At 56.6% G+C, this 13,869-nt stretch overlaps 1 protein-coding gene across 1 annotated transcript in view; it reads left to right on the top strand.

Annotated features, from left to right (window-relative positions):
• Positions 1–13,869, top strand: part of PIK3R3 (phosphoinositide-3-kinase regulatory subunit 3) — a 78,699-nt gene that overhangs the window by 9,704 nt on the left and 55,126 nt on the right. Inside the window, exons 5-7 of the mRNA XM_036388331.1 lie at positions 4,149–4,280; positions 7,084–7,285; positions 7,635–7,720. Of these exons, the coding sequence (XP_036244224.1) occupies positions 4,149–4,280; positions 7,084–7,285; positions 7,635–7,720 (420 nt within the window). The remainder of the gene's footprint in view (positions 1–4,148; positions 4,281–7,083; positions 7,286–7,634; positions 7,721–13,869) is intronic.

The raw sequence follows: 13,869 nt of genomic DNA, 5'->3' as shown, positions 1-13,869 counted from the left end.
CATGAGCTCATCTCTTATATTTGGTGGTGATGAAAGAAGGGTAAATAAACAGCAGCAGCAGAGACATCCCTGCCAGACCCATCAGGGAGAACTGGGGGTGAGTTTTTGCCATCCCCTCCCATAGCAGCTGGGAAAACTGAGGAAGGGGATTGCCTTAGGGAAGGTGAGGTGGGGGAAGGCAGTCTCAGTGGGCACCCTCAAACGGGATCCCAGCACCCCTACCCTGGCTGAGTTCAAGCCAAGGGTGCAGTGGGGTGAAACCCAGCTGGGAGAGTGTTTGGAGCTGGCAGGAGCTCCCGTGCATGGGCAGGGGGTGTCCTGGCAGCTGCCAAGTCCCAGCACAAGGTACCAGCAGGCTGGCTGGGAGATGTTACAATGATGCTGAGTCAAAGCTGGGAAATATTCCCTGATTTGGTGCACAGTTTCCCAGTAAACCCTCACTGTGGGATGCCCAGGAGCTCGAGTGCCTGGTCAGCATCCGTGCGGATGGGAACGTACAGCCCCCACAACTGGACAGCAAGGACATCTCTCTAGCAGCCAGGGACAACTAAAACTAAAAGGTCTGGAAGGGGTAGGGAAATTCCCAGGTCGGTATTTCAGTCAGCCCCAGGCTGGTTTGGGTGCCCCTTTGTCACAGGGACCAAGCACCTGAGAGCATCTCACTGCAGCAGCGCTCGGTGGCCAAGGTCCAGCTCAGCCTGCTGGAGCTCCCTGCTGGGAGAGGGGCCCTGGGTGCTGGGCAGGGCCTGCACCCTGTCACCCACGAGCTGCTCAGGGCTGCGGGAGCAGCCGTCACCTGTGGCCACAAGCAGGGGACAGCTGGTTACCAGGACCTGCCCAAGCCTCTCCTTCAGAACAGCCCCCACCTCCCCCCCGCCCCTGGTGGCTAAACATCCTCCTCGTTTACCGAAACTCAGCCTTACTCACGCCTCCCTGGCCGGCTGCAGCTGCGGGAGAGCTCCTGGAGTTTCCTGCCCAGCCTGACTCAGCCCACAGCTCCAGCACCTTTCTGCCTCTGCTGGGATGTGGGGTCTGGAATGCCAGTAGGAGGAGGCTGGGAGTCCGTCCCTCTGGGCCGGTGGTCATCACACGCACCCTGTCCCCAGTCCAAAGTTTATTCCTGCTTTTCCCCCCTCCATGGGCAAGGCATGCTCGCCGCTGGTCCCCAAATGCTTGCTCTGCCAGCAGGTCAGCAGGCAGGTTGTGTGTTGGAGGGGGTTGGTATGGGGTCGAGGTTGGGGTTTTGGGGTGTTTTCCTTCTATTTATGGCAGGCAGATGGAATCCCTCCGTCATTCCTCCATCATTCCCCTGGGGAAAAGATGGGAACATCTGGAGAGCAGCAGGAGAGCATTGACTCATCCTGCAGCTTCATTAACTTCTTATAGCTGGTTATCATTTCCCTCAGATAAGAAGAGAGCAGCATCCGTGGGGTCAGGCCGGTGGTAATTGTCTGGGAAGGCTCCGGGGTTAACCCTTCCCCCGCTGCCGGCTGAGCCTCCCCGAGCCGCCGGGGCACAGCCGGTGCTGGGGGGCAGCTCGGAGCATCCCCGTTGTGCCCTCAGCCCGATGGGGAGCCCAGCTCACCAGGGCAGCCTCTGGGGCAGGAGGAGAACTCCTGGGGCAGGAGAATGCCACTGCATTTCCAGGAGGACGGGGACAGCAGGCTAATGGCTACTTCTAGTCGCAGTGCCAGGGAGAACGGTGCCGATCAGTCTCTGTCAGCGCGGTGTGAATCCCCCTGCTCTCCCCATCGCGCTCTCTCCGGGTGTAAAGATGTTTTTTGAATCTCGCTTTGAAACCGGCTGAGCCTTCCCTTTGAACACCCCCCAGGCTCATGCCTAACGAGGCAAACAAGCTAATTAGGCCACGGTGGAGCCCGGGGCTGATCGCCTGGGGCCAGCGCCCGGCAGCGGCCCCGTCCCTGCACAGGAACAGCTTGTGGCTGCTCTCCTCAATCCGGGCCAGCATCCTTAAGGCGAGTGACAGGTCCCTGCAGAAACCCTCGTGGCAGGTGGGAAGGGCTCTGGGGTTTGCTCGGTGCATTCCAGTGATGGGAAAAGCTCTCTGCAGTGCAATGAGACCCTGGGACCCCCCAGCAGCATCCCTGGGTTTTAGCCATGCGCTGTATTCAGCCAAAACCAGGTGTTGGAGCATCTTGTGGGATCCCTGACCCCACTCTCCTCCACCTGCCCAGCCCGAGACAACCTGCCAGCTCACAGCTCCAGGGGAACTGCTACCATACATGGGGAACTGACTGTCATGCCCCCACAAAGCCTGGCAAAAATAACCCTCAAGAGGGTCCAGAAGTGTGGCCAGGAGATGGGAGCATGAACAGGGACCAGAACGGGGCCAGGGTGCAGCTGGCACAGCCCTGCCCACCTCGAGGATGCCAAGGGCAGATGCTGTGACTTCCTGGGGTGCCAGAAGGGCAGCACCCCATTTGCCCTGGGTCACATTTGGCCACGCTGGATGGCTCATGGTGGCATCTGTCCCGGCTGTCCCCAGGCTGCCCCGGGACACAGCTCCCAGCTGCTGACAATGAGGTAGCGTCTCCAATGGCTGGGTTAAAGGCTTCCCTTCGGGCATTGGCCAATCTGTTTTCTCTCCGTCTGGGAGCCAAATGGAAGGCACTGGCCATAAGGGACCCACTGCAGCTTGGTGTTCCCACGCAGGCAGGCAGGCAGGCTCCCAGGCTGCCTGGTGCACAGCAGGGACACTCCAACCAGAGGAGATCAAGGTCAAGGTGCTCAAAAACAGCTTTTCCCAGCTGCTCCCCATCCCAGCCCTGCTGAATGTGTGCCTCTAAAGCTTTGTACTAAGAAAGAGGGTTGCTCCCCTCTTTTGGGTTTATTACCCCAGAAGGAAGCACAGCTGGAGTGGTTGGAGGCTCACAACATTTTCTGTTGGAAGATGCTGGGCTGGGAGATGGAGCATCTCCCAAAATGGCTCCAATTTCAGTGAAGCTGCATTCAGGGGGTAAAGATCCAGTGAGCAGAGTGGAAGGGGGCTCAGAGCCTGCTCTGAGCAAGCCCACACTCTTCTCTGTCATTCCAGGCCATTTGGAGCCTGACACAGCATCTTTACAAAAAAGACAAATTTGATTTTCTTTTTTTTAAATTAACCATTTCAGACCATCTCAAATATGTTCATTTTTTAAATTATTCCCAACCTCCCATACCCCTCGCCCTCCAAATTCTCCAAGAAGAAGAATTTCAAAACATTGCATTTGGGTCCAGTTTGAACCAAAGCCAGATTTTGAAACCTTCAGATCTTTGCAAAAGGCACCATCACCCTCCAGACAGCCACCACCCAGCCCAGCCAGGATGGGAGACCTCCAAGACAAACACATGAGGCAATACCAAAGGATGCTGAAAGGCTTCTTCCCCCTGGACCAGGGTGAAGCAATGCCCCTGTGCTGGCCTGGCCATGGGGCTCAGACAGACACATCCCACCCTCTGACTCCTGACAGGCCATGGGACAGTTCTGCTCCCAGCACTGCCCCTGTCCTGATCCCAGGACCCCCGAGCCCCTGAGCCCAGGCTGTGTGGCCTCCTGTGCTTTCCCCCATTCCTGGAGCATCCTTCACCACCTCCCCTAGGGCAGCCACCTTTCAGGGCTGGGAGAAGTGATGCCAATTGGGGCACATTCACAGCATTTTGGGATTACTGGGGGTCACATGGGCCTTTAGCAACTTGAATTGTCTGGGAACCATAACCCCATTCCATGGATGCCTTCTCCAAGCAGGTCCTGCTGGGCTGGGGTTGGCACATGGCACCTGGCCCTGAAAACTAGAAGGTTCCTGAGCAGTTGCTCAGTTCTTGCCATGGATCCTATCCTGCAGTGGGACCCCAGTGGGATGGTGAGGCTCCCTGTCCCATGCCCTGGATGTACAGTTTACCCAGAGCAGAGATGCTGCCGCATGCTCTCCTTGGGCACGTGGAACTCGGGGTCAGGGGAAACTGGGACAGGAATATTTGCTGGGTGAGTGGTGGCAGTGAAATCATACACTGCCCCACTGGGGAGAGGGGGGCATGGGCACAGAAATCAGCCCCCGTGTCTGCAGGAAGGCCCACAGGGATGAAGAGCTCCGAGCTCTGTGCCAGAGGGAAGAACCATGGGCTCAGGGTTCCCTGTGTCTCTCTCCCAGATGCCTCAGCTGTGGACATGGACCTGTACGAGGCCCAGACACTGGCAGATGCCCTGAAGTGGTACCTCCAGGAGCTCCCCACGCCCCTCATCCCTCCAGCTCTCTACAGTGATTTGGTCCACATGGCTCAAGGTAAGCACACACGGGCTGCCCCCACACCTGGCACGTCTGTGGGGCTGGAGAAACTTTGGGAAGCCCCTAGAAAGACTTCCCAGCATCTCCAGGGTGGCCCTGACCCCATCCCCTGCCCAATGCTGTACTAAAGACAGATTTTACAAAGGGCCATTGGGAACATCACCTGTGCCAGAGCAGCATAGCATCAACTGGGAGATGCTCTGGGAAAGAAGGGAGATCCAGGGGGCTGCTTTGCCCCCACCACAGCGTGGTCTTCTCCCTCTGCAGTGCCTGGAGAAGGAGGTGCTGCCTGCCAGGACAGGCAGCTGCCAAGGCTGGGTGATGCTGGCCCCAGAAAAAAGCGTTATTATAATATTTTGGCTCTACTGCCTGGGAAATTTTTCCTGTAATCTCATTAACTCCTGGCTTTATATGGGCACAAAAAATTCTCAGCTTTTTCAGCTTAGTGCCATTAGGAAGCGCCTTTAGATCCCTGCAAGCTTTTGAGGCTCTGTGCAAATGTAGGAGACTGTCAAGGTTTTGGTTTTATTTGATTTCTTTTCAAATAAACAGAGCAGGGCTCATACCCATGTCATCAGAGCCCATGGTCCATCCCAACAGTGAGGCCAGACCAAAATCCATTTCAAGTGAGTCCTCACAGAGCCACTCAACCCCTCCCAGCCTGAGGGCCTGTGGGCATCACCAGGCACACAGCAAACCCTTGCCCACTGTGTTCAACAGGACCGGAACCTCTTGCTGCTCGTGAAACCAGGATTTCTTCCCCTTCCACAGCAGCTCTCATCTCACTGCCAGTTGCTGCAGTACCCTCCATCCCTGAGCATCACCTCCCCATCCTAAGCCAGATTAGTGCTTGGGCAGATCATATTCTTGGCTGCCTTAAGAGGCACTAAAAGATCACCAGTACCCAGACCCGTGGCCTTTTCCTACCATGTCTTGATGGGAAAAGGCCACTGGTTCTTTGTGGCTTCCAGTGAGGCAGAAGGGACTCAGGAAGAAGGTGAGGGATAACTCACACCCCATCCTCCCTGCCCTGTGCTGAGACACAGAGCCAGAAGAAATACCCCTGGGGCTGGTGGCACAGAGAAGCTGCCTTCCCCTCACCCGTCAGAGGAGAAATCAAAGGCTGCCTCCCTTCCAAGGATAAAAACGCAATTAGGAAGCAATTAGCTGGGTTGCCTCGTTAAGCAACTTCAAAGGGAAGCGCCTTTCCCTGCAGCCTGTGCTGCAGCGGGCTCTGCTCCTGGCACAACAGGGGCAGGAGGAGGAGGGGGCAGAACGGTGGAGAAACCAATGGGAAGAGGATTTCTCTGGGGCTTAAAAGAAAAAATTAAAATGTAAGTCTTTGAGGAGACGGTGCTGGGTTTTGGCAGCCTGCCCTGCAAGGCTCCTCTGCCCTGCTTGAGGCTGAGAGCTGGGAAAGCAGCAAGATGACCACCTTCAAAAGGAAGGGAAAAACATCCTCAAATTCCCCCTTTGGCCATGAGCCTTCTCCTGCAGGATCCTCTAGGTGCAAAAAAAGCAATAATTGTGGCAGGGGAGGCCCTGGAGCAAAGCTAAACATCCCTCAGGAGTGGTTTCTTGGCTACAAGATCTCACCAGCACCCCATTGCCAACACGACTGGGTTGCAGAGCTGCTTTGGAGGGGATCCCAGACCCCTGCCCCTCCGGCTCCGGCGCACCCTGGCTCCAAGGATGGATGTCGGGAGCTGGCTGTGCATTGGCCAAGCCTCATTCCTGGTGCAGAGAGCCGTGGAGCTGAGTCAGCCCCCGGCCCAGCCGGGCTTTGAAGGCAGCTGAGAGCAGCCCAGCCCTGGGGACTTCCCTGTCCCCAGCAGATAAAAGGCTGGGACAAGGCAGGGATGGAGGATGGCTGGAGAGTGGCTGTTTCCTGTCCCTGGGGCAGCATCGCAGTCCCAGGGCACTGAGCTCACAGCTCACAAAGCTGCCAGAGGGCTCTGGGGACATGGTGGGAGCTTGTGGGCTGTGGGCTGCTCAGGACACCCGTGACAGTGGTTTTGGCAGCAAGTGGTTTTGGTTTTTGTTCTGTGATGTGCAATGCCATTGTCTGATTTTATCCATGTGGGCAATTCCAGTATCACTGGAAGCAGCTGCACCCCAGTCAGCTCTCGCTGTGCTGTGTTCCATGGGGAGTGAGACCATGATGCAGGGGGCTGCAGGAGCCTCACTGCAGCCCCACCTGCAGCCCAAGTGCACATTGTTTTTTCTTCCTAAAAACCCTTTTCCCTCCCAGCTCACTGTTTCTGGAGGGGAAGGCTGAGCCTTTAAATTCAGCAGATCTTCAAGCTGGTGCCCATTTTCCCACCTCCGCCTTTATTATGGCTTTGCTGTGCACCATGGAATGTTCTCCATTTGAGCAGCAGTGAGGGATTTTGAGGTGCAGCCCTGACCAGGTGAGCAGCTCAGCCCTCTGAGCTCCCTTCCTGGATGTGCTGACAGAAGGAATGTGCCAAAGGCACCTGACAACCTGATCTGGGGTGGTGTGACTGGGCAAACGGGGCAGGCAAACCTCAGAAAGAAATGGCCAAGACCCTGAAGAAATAATCTCTGCAGACCCTGGGATATCCACAAGTCCCATGGCCTGTCTGGAAAGGGATGGGCTGTAAAAAAATAGTGTTGGGAGAGGTTGAGGTCAGGTTTTTTTGGGTCTCTAGGAGAAGCAGAGAGCTACCACAGCTCATGCTCTGTGTGCTGGTAGGTGCTGAACTCCCATGAGAGGCATGGGGATGCCCCTGCCCTCCCAAACTAACCTTTTGATTTTCCTGTGTCCCTTCTGCTACAGAAACCCCAGGCCTGGAGGAGTGTGGCCAGCGAGCCAGAGCCCTGCTGGCCCCCCCAGCCCTGCCACAGCCCCAGGCACTGCTCCTGCGCCAGCTCGCCCGCCACTTCTGTCACCTGTGCCAGGGCGGCCACCGCAGCCGCCTCTCGCCCCGGCTCCTTGGGGAGCTCTTTGGGGAGCTGCTGCTGCGCCCTGGGGCCGCCAGGTGAGGTCCTCTGCCATGCATGGGACAGGGAGGGTGAGAGGAGGGTGCTCATGCTGCCCAGGCTGCTCCCAACCAAGCTGGTTTTGCTGTATGCCAATCCACCAGTGCCCCAGGCACAGCGTTCTCCGTAGGGGGAGGCCAGATGTGGAAGCTGCCATTCCAGCTGTGGTGCTCAGACATCACACCAGTGCCCAAAGTGCGCAGGCACGATGCACACACTGGGATTCACAGCAATGCCTCAGTCCCACAGCAGACCCACAGGGGTAGCTGCCTGCTATTCCAGGGAGGTGGGGCTCTCCAGGGAGGTGGAACTGCTGGTGTCCTCACACCCCTCTCCTTCTCCTCTCAGCACCGAGGCAGGCCCTGAGCTCCGTGCAAGGATCCTCGAGACCTTCATCATGGCCAGCGAGGTGGCAGAGCTGCCAGCAGCTCCTGGTAAGAGACGTCTGGCTGGTGGTGGAGGGGGGACAGCGGATGTGGCATTCAGAGCAGTGACAGCAGCAAGTCATGGGGCAGTTTCAGTGATGCAAAAGTGCTGCTGTCCCTGTGGCAGTGCCCAGACTGTGCTGGCTTCCTGCCCCATGTCCCTCTCTCCTTTTTCCTCAGAGACACACTCATTTGGGGCCATTTCTTTGCAGCCCCTCAGAAGGTTTGCTGCTGTTTTCTGGCTTCATGTTTCGGTCATTGCTCTCTGGTGCCTGGGTTTGTGATGCAAAGAGGTTCTGGTCCCTCACCTTGGGGGCTTGGTATGAGCTGGGGGCTCTTGGTGGGCGGCTCGTGTGCAGCTTGTTTCAGAGAGCAGGGATCTGGATATAATCTGGGAGGAAAAAAATAGCAGCATGACCATAAAATGGCAGGATGGTACTTGCTACAGGATCCAATCAGGCTTTATGATTTTTGACTTGCATTTAGTCCCCATGTGTACAGAATCACCCTGCATCCACTGCTGGTTCCCCACAGGGCATCCCCAGGGTGGGGATGAGGACAGGCACTTACCCCCACCCCTCCATGCATGGACAGCAGTCAGCAGAGAGGCTTTTTCTGCAGATGTTAGTGAGCCTCACCCCCAGGGCTGCAGTCCTGCCCCTTTCCTGCCACTTTCATTGCCAACACCAGTGTTTGTCTCCAGCACCTCCTCACTCTTTTGCTCTGCTGGCCACCTTCTCTTGCTGTGTCACTCTTGCTGGGTGGCAGCTTGTGATTCCATCAGTGTCCAAAACTGGAGCCCATGCTCCCTGTGCCCTCTGCAGCACCCCAAGGATGGGGGCAACTGGTCCATCCAAGTAGGGGTGTACATGGGAAGTAGAGAGGGTGCTCAGGGGAGCACAAACCTCAGACCTGGAGGACCACAGAGACCCATTCTTGTGGGATCCCGTCTCCAGGCTGTCTGACTGAGACCCATCTATTCCCCCACACTGAGCTGCCTGGGTGCCTGAGAGGCACAATTGCTTCCAGCCCTCCTTCTTGGAGATATCTTGGCACTGGCCCCAGTGAATCCTGTTGGTTTGTGATGTCTCTGGGTCCTTGTCACCACCCTGCCTCCCTGGGGGATGGCCAGGCCAGGCTGGATTACGACTCTTAATATTCCTCATAAATCAGCCCTTTCAGACCTGTCATCTCATTTATTGCTCTCCCCCAAGCTCACACCCATGAGTTTGTCAGGATGCATCTGTCTCTTCCACCTGCTGATCCAGCTGATGGGCAGCTGCAGCCCAGCAGTCCCTGGGGTCACTGCTGCCATCCCCAGGCTTTGTAATGTCATCCGTGTCACCACCCCAAACCGAGGAGAGGGGTTGGGCAGGATCTTGAGGTCCTCATCCCCTTTTTGAGTCAAAATCTCCCCTGTGGTCATCCCACAAGTGTGGGGCAGGACACAGGACACTTGGACTCGCTGTGGGACTTCAGGCAAGTCCTGCCACCCCCGCTCTCTTTGTACCTAAAAGCAAGGATATTATTTCTTGGCTGTCATCACATTAGGATGTTGGGAAGCTTAATTAAATGCCTGCAAAGTGATTTTGAGAGCTATGGATGAAAGGGGCTATATATAAAGTGCAAAGAATTATTATTAGCGGTGCGGTCCAGGTCCTGCTCCTGCTCCCATCAGCCTGGCCCCACTCCCCTGCATCCCGGCACTGGGATTATTTCTGTGTGTGTGTGGAGTTGTGGTTTTATAATTATACATGTAAAATAGCTATAAATACCCTGCAATAACACGGGTGTGTGTGCCTAGCACAGGAATAGGAGTCGGTAGCTGACATAAGGAAACCGTGGTGTGACCTCATTCTGACTCATGTAAATATACCTCATGTGAGGGGGCAGCTGGGGGGCTTGAGGCTGCTTGGGGCTGCAGGGGCAGTGGCCTCCTTGGCATGGAGGGGTTCGAGGAGAGATCTGAAGCTCTCTGCTGATTCCAGGGAGGCTCCTGCAGGGCCAGGATCCTTCCTCTCCCATGTGTCCTGGGACTGATAGGGGAGTTTTTGAGTCTTGGATGTTAGAATCTTAAAGAATAAAAATGTAAATTATGGAATTTGGCTCCTGGAGGGGCTTCTCTGGGTGAACTTGCTGTTGTTGGGTTTGCAGCATCCCTTTCTCCAGGCCACTGGTCCTGGGGGTCTCTTTAGCTGCCTGTTTTATGAGCTGCAAAGGAGAAAATGGGTTTGTGATGGCTTCTGAAAGCTATTCCTAGGATGCAGCGCTGGAGTCATGCTGGAGGCACTGGTTTGCATAGGGCCCTGCTCTGGTTTGCACAGGGCGATGCCACAGATCCGTAGGGAAGCTGCCATGGAGCCTGGGGGCAAGTGACTGGCACCTCGCTGTGGTCTCCAGTGAGTCCCCAGCACTGGGCAGACACCCCAGGAGGAGATTTCTCAGCCCCATGGAGGTCCAGGGAGGCATGCAGAGCTCACAGCAGGATCCCAGTGTCTGGGAATGACTGTTTCCCGAGCAGGGTGAGGGGGCAGGGGAAGGCAAAGGGAAGGAGTGATGCAAATACCAGCTCAGCTGAAGGAAGATGACTTCATCTCCTTTTCCTCTCCTGGTGCTATTTATAGTCACTTTAATTTACTCCCCTTTGCTTTATTATCTCTCCAACGAGCCGTTAGCCCTCAGACAGCAGGATGCCTTTACTCACCATGCAGCCAAAAGTTCTGAAAAAAAACCCTCAACCCACCACCAAAAAAACCTGAAAGCGGGGGCAGGAGGCAGAGCAAGGCGGCAGAGCGCTTGGGCAGGAGCATCACTGTCCTGTGACGTAGCTTTCTGGAAAAAAACAGAGGACTTTTGGTTCCTTTTGGAGAAAAGAGTGAGAATGGGGCAAGGAAGATGTCCCCTACTTCCTTCAGAGCAGTGGCTGGAGGGGTCAGGACCCGTGGTGCCAGGTCCTCACCCTAGGACAAAGGGCCACTGTTTTGCTGGACCCTGCTGAGGCAGACACCCCCTGCTTTCCCCCAGGAGCCCCAGCCCTGCACTGCTTCACATGGGGCAGTGGTATCATGCCAGGATATGGGGATCAGCACCACCCCAGGTGCTTTGAAAACATCTTCCCAACAAGCAGTTTTGGCAGCCCTGTGCCATGGGGAAACTGAGGAACAGCCTCCCCATGGAATCACCCTTCCTGGCTTCAAAATCCAGTCCCTGGGAAGGTGGGTGCCCAGGTGCCCAGCCCCGAGCTTAGCCCTGTGGCAGCCTATCCCCAGGGCTGAGCAGGGCTGCAGTGGTGGCAGTGGTGGGTGACAATCCCACGAACATCCTGTGATGTGACACTCTGGGCACTTCCCAGCCCAAGCCCCAGCAGGCACCTCTGGGACAGCATCAATGCTGAGCAGGACTGCCGTGTTAAGCCAAATTAGAATGATCTGGCTTTGAAGTTTTTAATTAACTTTCTCCCTGTTTGCTTTCTTCTGGATCCAAGGGAAAAGCCCAGCCTCCCTGCTCTCCCCAGCTGATGTGGCACGGGGGAGGTTGCAGACTTGGATGAGCAGAGGGGTCAAGAGGGAGCAGGAGGCATTGTATGTAATCCAGCACAGAGGGTGCAGCTGAGAGCTGTGTCCAGGTGCTGCCCTGCCTCCCCGGGAGCATCCCTGCACAACCATGAGCACCCTCCCACCTGGCTTGGCACATGGGCCACAGGGAACCTCAAATTTGCATTACCCCTTGGTGTTTCATCCCCTCAGAGCTGCCGGTGTGGGTTAAAAATAGCCGTGAGAAAACCCAACCAAAACCCTGGATGGAGAGCAGCATGAAGAAGCCATGGCTGAGTGGTCCCCTGTGCCAAAACACCTCGTTCTGCCTCCCTGAATCTGCAAATAATACAGAGAAAACAAATTAACGCCAGGGAAGGGGAGGAAAAAGAGCCAGAGCTTAGCTAGCAACATGAGGTAGAGAAAGTGGCTAAAAATAACAGATCCCTGAAGGCATGGGGAGGAACATGACGGGGATCCACACTCCTGCCATCCCAAAAGGCAGCCTTGTGCCTTCCCAGCTGCTCCTCATAACGCAGCCCTGCCCGGTGAATCCAGAGAGGGAAAAGCCTCTGGGAAGGGCGGCAGCGGGGAGGTGAGAGGTGCAGAGCTGTGCCATGGAGCCAGCAGCGATGCTCCCACCTTCAGCAGAGCGTGGGGGTCCCCCAAGCACCCAGGGTGCCCAGCTGGGAGGGAGCTGCAGCGTGACCCACTTGCAGGCAGCCGACGGGCAGTGGGATGCTGCTGGGAGACCCCAGGGGTGCTGCCTCCAGGCTAATTTTAGCTTGTGTTCAATTAATCATGGAGCGGGAGGGGATCGCAGCAAGCCCAGCCTTTGCCAGTGCCTCCCCTTTCCACCCGTGTGTGCTGCTGCAGGGATTGGAGGAGCAGGGGCCAGGCATTCCCTGATCCTGTGGGTTTGGGCTGAGGAACTAAGAGAGACCCTGTGCCACAGTCCTCTTCCTCCAGTCAGCTTTAGGAGGCTGGAGCAGCCCTGGGAAGGATGTTATCTCCTCATGCCTCAGTTTCCCCCCCTGTGGCTGGCATTGGTGACCTTTGCTGTGGAATTTCTCAGGTTGCCTGTACAGCTCTGAGCAGGCATTTTCCTGGCATGTCAGAGCTCTGGAATGCCTCCCTGGGATGGGGAGCAGTGACCCCCAGCAAAGGAAGTCTCAGCCAGCCCAGACCTCTGCTGCATGCCCTAAAGGCAACCCCTTTCCTGGGTCTCACCAGCTCTGGTGTGTAAAGTTGGGGCAGGAACAGCTGCATTGCTTGGAGACAGGCAGCTTTCCCAGCACAAAGGAGAGAGCCTGGAAACGCTTTTGGGGTACAGCATGAAAACCCCGTGGTCCTGCTCTCCCCATAGCCCAGCTTCACTGGTCCCCATATCAAAAGCACAGCATGGTCCAGCCCTCCCCCATGACAGAGGGAATGGCTCCTGACGGAAACAGGGCTCGGCTGGGATTGAAAGCCTTTTCCTGCCTGCACTGCATGGCCAGAGCTGATAAGGCCTGGATAACCCCAAGCATTGTGTGTTCTGCCGGCCCACGACCCGCCAGCGTGAGAGGAAACACTGCTGCTCGGCCAGCCAGGATCCAGGGGGAGACTGTGTGCTGGTGGTGGGGTGCTGGAGTGCCCTGCTGTCTGGCCAGCCTGCTTTCCCTTTGGCCAGAGTATGAAGTTTTGAGATGGCTCTGTCAGATTGGTGCCAGCCCAGGTTGCTGTGTCAGCACACAGGGAGCTGACCAGCTCTCAGCTGTATGGTCATGAAAAAAGCTGCCAGCGTGAAAAACCTGGGGGTTCAGGGTGATTGTCTGACACAGGCAGGGTTTGACCCTTGAGATTTGCATTCCATCTTCTTGTGATGGAGCTTTGAACCTGGGACACCTCTGCCTGTCCCAGAGGGCAGCTCCCAGAGGCCAGGCTGGCTGAGCAGAACCTCAGCAACCCAGAGGGAGCCACCAGCTTTGCTGTCCACAGTGGTGAGGGCTGGCTCGCTCCCTGTGCCGGCTGCTGGCCAAGCCAGACTGCAGGAATGTGTGTGCCAGCGCGCGTGTCCTCCCAGCTCCTGCCCTCAGACACTGTCTGGGCTGGCGTCACCCTTACTGCCGCAGCCTCTGCCTAAACACCACGGGCAGCTTCACAAAGAAGATGAGGAGGGTGACAAAGCGCCGGCCATGCCACCAGCCACAGCCGATTGTCCAGCTTGGCACCAAAGCCAGGAGCGTCTTCGACTGTGCAGTGGCATTTCCATCTCCTGCTTCCTGCCTGGCAGCAGGGCCCCCTGCTGCCCTTTTGGCCAGGAGATGCCAGAAAACGGCAATGCTTCCCATGGGGAATTTCATGCTAGGGTAGGGAAGCCGATCCCACTGTGATCCCACCAGCACCCCTGGACCCTGCCTCCCTCGAGAGCAGGCTCTGTTCCAAAGGGGTGGGAGGAGGCAGGCTACCCAGCACAGACACATGAGCAGCTCTGGGGAAAGGCAGGATTTGTGCTTCCAGGAGGGAAAATGAGTCACAGGGGGATGACAGGGCTGTGCCAGCAGCGAGCGCAGGACTGGGGTAAGTGGTGGCTGTCGGCTGCCATCCGGGAGGTCAGGCAGAAATGCTCTTACAGGCCTTGCC

Source organism: Molothrus ater, chromosome 9 (assembly GCF_012460135.2).
Source record: "Molothrus ater isolate BHLD 08-10-18 breed brown headed cowbird chromosome 9, BPBGC_Mater_1.1, whole genome shotgun sequence".
Taxonomy (NCBI): domain Eukaryota; kingdom Metazoa; phylum Chordata; class Aves; order Passeriformes; family Icteridae; genus Molothrus; species Molothrus ater.
This window is presented reverse-complemented; position numbering and strand designations above follow the sequence as displayed.